General features: G+C 51.6%; 1 protein-coding gene across 2 annotated transcripts; it reads right to left on the reverse strand.

Moving 5' to 3' along the window:
* Positions 1–667: 667 nt before the first annotated feature.
* Positions 668–3,557, reverse strand: Cd7 (Cd7 molecule). Of its 2 annotated transcripts, none has more exon segments than NM_001107074.1 (4): positions 668–1,065; positions 1,609–1,745; positions 1,942–2,256; positions 3,421–3,543. In NM_001107074.1, coding segments are annotated over 4 exon segments (630 nt in total). In that variant the 5' UTR covers positions 3,491–3,543; the 3' UTR covers positions 668–957.
* Between the last annotated feature and the right edge of the window lie 250 nt (positions 3,558–3,807).

A 3,807-nucleotide genomic window follows, 5' to 3' on the forward strand; every position in this document is an offset into this window, starting at 1 on the left:
TACCCACCTCATTCTGTTGGCAACAGGGATGGAACAGAACAGCAGGAGACAAGTAGTGGCAGCTGAGAGTCTGGAGCAGATGCGAGGCTAGCACACACATGTTGACTTTGTTCTTTTCCTGGTCCTTCAGCTACCCTCAGGGTCCATGGTGAAGTAGATGGGGACAGGGCAGCTCACCATGTATCAACTGGGTACCCATAACTTTCAGTCTCCCTACCCACAAGTGGGAAAGTGAGGGTTCCTATCCCCAGGTGCAACACTGGAACCTGGGCTGGCCCCAGGTGCTGGGATAGTGCTGTGGTCACTTCACGTTCCCCCCTGGGGACTGAGACAAGGGCGAGTCCAGGAGAACTGCCACTTTATGCTGTTCTCACTGAGGGCTGCACTGAAGAAACCCAGTAAGGCTGATCCGGCAGGGACGTGACCATCTAGAACGGGTGAGGGTGTTGTCTCTGGCTCTCACCTGCGCAGATGAGCCGCTCTGTGTGGGGTGTCTGGAGTGCTGAGGCAGGAGAGCTCCCCCACCCCCACATTGCCTTCCTCTGCTCTCACAGACATTGGACACAGAACCCTGGAGGTCTGACAATCTGAATCCCTGCCCTCTTCAGGTAGGAGCTGGCTAGAAGAAGCCATGGTCTGAGGAGGAAAACAAGACGACAAAAAAGTGCTTTATTTATGTATTTGTTTATTTAATTTTTCCTGGCCAGGCTGTGCCAAGGCAGGCATCACTTTTCCCCTTCCAGCTTTGTCCTTGATGTCAGGGGTACCTGGCTAGGGTAGGTGACAGATTGCAGAGCCTTGTAGGGAAGCTTACAGAGGAGGAATCTCACCCAGCCAGAAACAGTAAGGGGGTATTTGAGTGCCACAGGAAAGGTGCTGGGGGAGTTAGGCTGGGTGGGTCAGCAGGACTGCTGTGAACTTTGCTGAAACAAGGCACGGGGCTGCGGGCAGAGGGACTCATTGGTACTGGTTGGGGGTACATGGTATCTTGCGGTTGCTGCAGGACATGTCTTCATACACGACGCACAGAGAGTCCTTATTCCCTGAGGCACACAGTTTCTTGATCTGAAAAGACAGCCTGTTGTCACCCAGACAGTGGCCAGCCTGGTGACCCAGGCAAAGTACCCCTGTCTCCAAGTAACCCCTTTAATTCAGCAACGTGCAGTTTTCCCAGACCTGGGGGACAGATCGATTTCCATTTGCACCTGACAGAATCAACCGTAGGCAGGGCCCAGGGCAAGCAGTTGTGTGGTCAGAAGAGCTGACCATCGTCAGGACCTTTCTCACACAGTACATGATGACTCAAAGACAAAGAGGCTTTGCATATCTTACATTCATAAAGATTCACTTACACTAGTGCATCTCAAATAGTGTGCACGCACACACGTGCGCGTGCACGCACATGCACATTATCTCATTTTGGGACCTGGTCAGAAGCCCCACATTCTCCCTCTAGGCTTCACTCTCCCATTCTGTGTCTCTGAGAGATGCCTCACCCTCATGGCTCCCTGAATCTTCAGCTTCTTATCATGTACATCCTGACCGATCTCTGCCTTAAGCCCATGAGAAGGGTCATTTTGCTGATAACAGCCCTAGGCTCACACTGACCTGCGTCTTCCTCAGCATGCTGCACAGCACCCCAAGGATCAGCCCGGTGAGGAAGAAGCTTACAGCAATGGCAGCTGGGAGGGAAACTGATGTCTGCAGAGGTTCCTGGGATCTGTACGCTTCATGGGATAGTTTTTCTGGAAAAATGAACAAAAAGCCATTGGTGGAAGACATGAACAGGTGTGGAGGGGATCCCCACCGGAAGCCTTAGGGTTCAAGCCCACTATGGGTACTATTAGGAGGCTTTCAGGAAGAAATAGGCTCTGAGCAGACAGCTTCAGCAAGTGCCAAGAAGGTCCCTAGCAACAAGTAGTCAGATGGGCAGATCTTTACCTTTCACCACAACCGTGGTGAACAAGCCATGGACACTGACTTTTCTGACGGCCTCGCAGGTGTAGGCTCCAGTGTCTGCCTCCTGGAGAAGGCTCATGATGATGGTCAGATTCTTCTGGGACCCAGAGAAATTAATTCGGCCTGAGAAGGCACTGTCTACTGTGGGCTCCAATTCGTCTTCAAAGTAAATCACATTGGAAGCCTGTGGCCAGATCCGCTTCATTATGAGCCCTTCCAAATCCCCTCTTGTAGAGCAGGTGATGTTGATGGACTCTCCCTCGGAGGCGATCACGACTCGGGGAGACTGATGTACCTCTATGAAGGACCAGCCTCTGTTAGCACTGAGCCGGAACACAGCATGTGGTGACTCAAACACGTTAACACATGTCTCAAAGACTCCATATATCCTACATTCCTATATGTCTTTATGTATTCTCAAGCATCTCTCACAGCATATGCACCATTTGCACACACACACACACACACACACACACACACACACACACACGCTCGCGTTCTCACTTTGCTGTGCACAGGGAGGGGCCGGTCAGAAACTGCACACTCTACATCTCCAGGCTTCACTGTCCCATTTTGTATCCCTGTGAGATACCTCCTCAATCGATCACACCTCTCTGCAAGAATGCTGTAGGGACTTGGGGCCAGGCCTATGGTCAATTCTGGGCTAACATGGCACTTTAGATGCTGTGGGGATTGCTTCTCGGCCTTTTGGCTAAGATCAAGTGTAGATGCTGTGGGGATGTTGGAGCAGCTCTAGGTGCTGATGTCCGGCCACTTTGACTATGCTCAAGTCCAGAACAGCTCTTGGTCCTCAGGGAGGGCTCTCTGCAACTTTGTTGCACCCAACACAAGGATTTCTTCCTTTTTGGCTACTCCCCACCTTGACTGTATCCTTTCTTTTTTTATTAAGTGACTCACTCCCCGGCAGCCATTGTCCTATCTCCTCTTTGCCTTCTCTTTCCAATGCTGGTTACTTAATATCCTCCTCCCTCATCATTTCAAGCATCCAGAGCCCATGGTCCTGTGCAAGAGGTGTTGGCTTGTGCATGGGATACCCACTCTTTCAGATTCCAGCCCTGTTTGTCCTGTCTGGCACCCATGCCAACCATTTTCCTGTGTACACCAGACAGAGTGCAAACCTCAGCATCTCACAGACTGAACACTATGCTGGTTTTGCACAAGCACTGTGCCTGGGAGCCTGAGCCTCCCATAATCTTATTGTAGATCTTTTGCACCTCACCACAAGACTTCCCACAGGCAGCTGCTCTGAAAGGGAACTGAAGAACAACGTTCTCATAAGCACCAAGGGTAAGTGTTAATCCATAAACTAAAGCTTTCAAGCCTCTGCTTTTCCACGGAGCTGGGACTACCTCAGGACTAAGACTCAGGGAAGTCAAGTCAGCGCCAACCCAGGCAGGTGTGTCAGATGTCCCCTGGGAGCCCTGCCTCGGGGATGCTTACCTTGGGCATCCAGGGGGCCAGGCAGGATTCTAGCCAGTGTAAGTAGCAAAGCCAACAGTGCCTGAGTCATGATGCCCAAATCCAGCCGATCAGAGCCAAATCAGCCACTCCAGTTGCAACACATTACTGAGTACTGTGAAAGACCACACCAACAACCCCCGGGAAAGAAACAGGGGCGTGGTAGTTCAATAAGATTGGTGGTGACACACAGAGGGAGGGGCTTCCTGAAGGTGAAGGTGGAGCTTGGTGGCAGCGGGCACAGCAAGTCAAGTGGAGGAAGGCACTCTAATTATACCAATATAATTAGCTGACCCCAGCTGTCCTCCTTGACTGGCTGGCTGACCGGTCCACCTCTTTATCATCCCTAACCAGGAGTCTCCACAGGAG

This window comes from Rattus norvegicus, chromosome 10, assembly GCF_021556685.1.
Source record: "Rattus norvegicus strain SHRSP/BbbUtx chromosome 10, alternate assembly SHRSP_T2T, whole genome shotgun sequence".
Classification (NCBI taxonomy): domain Eukaryota; kingdom Metazoa; phylum Chordata; class Mammalia; order Rodentia; family Muridae; genus Rattus; species Rattus norvegicus.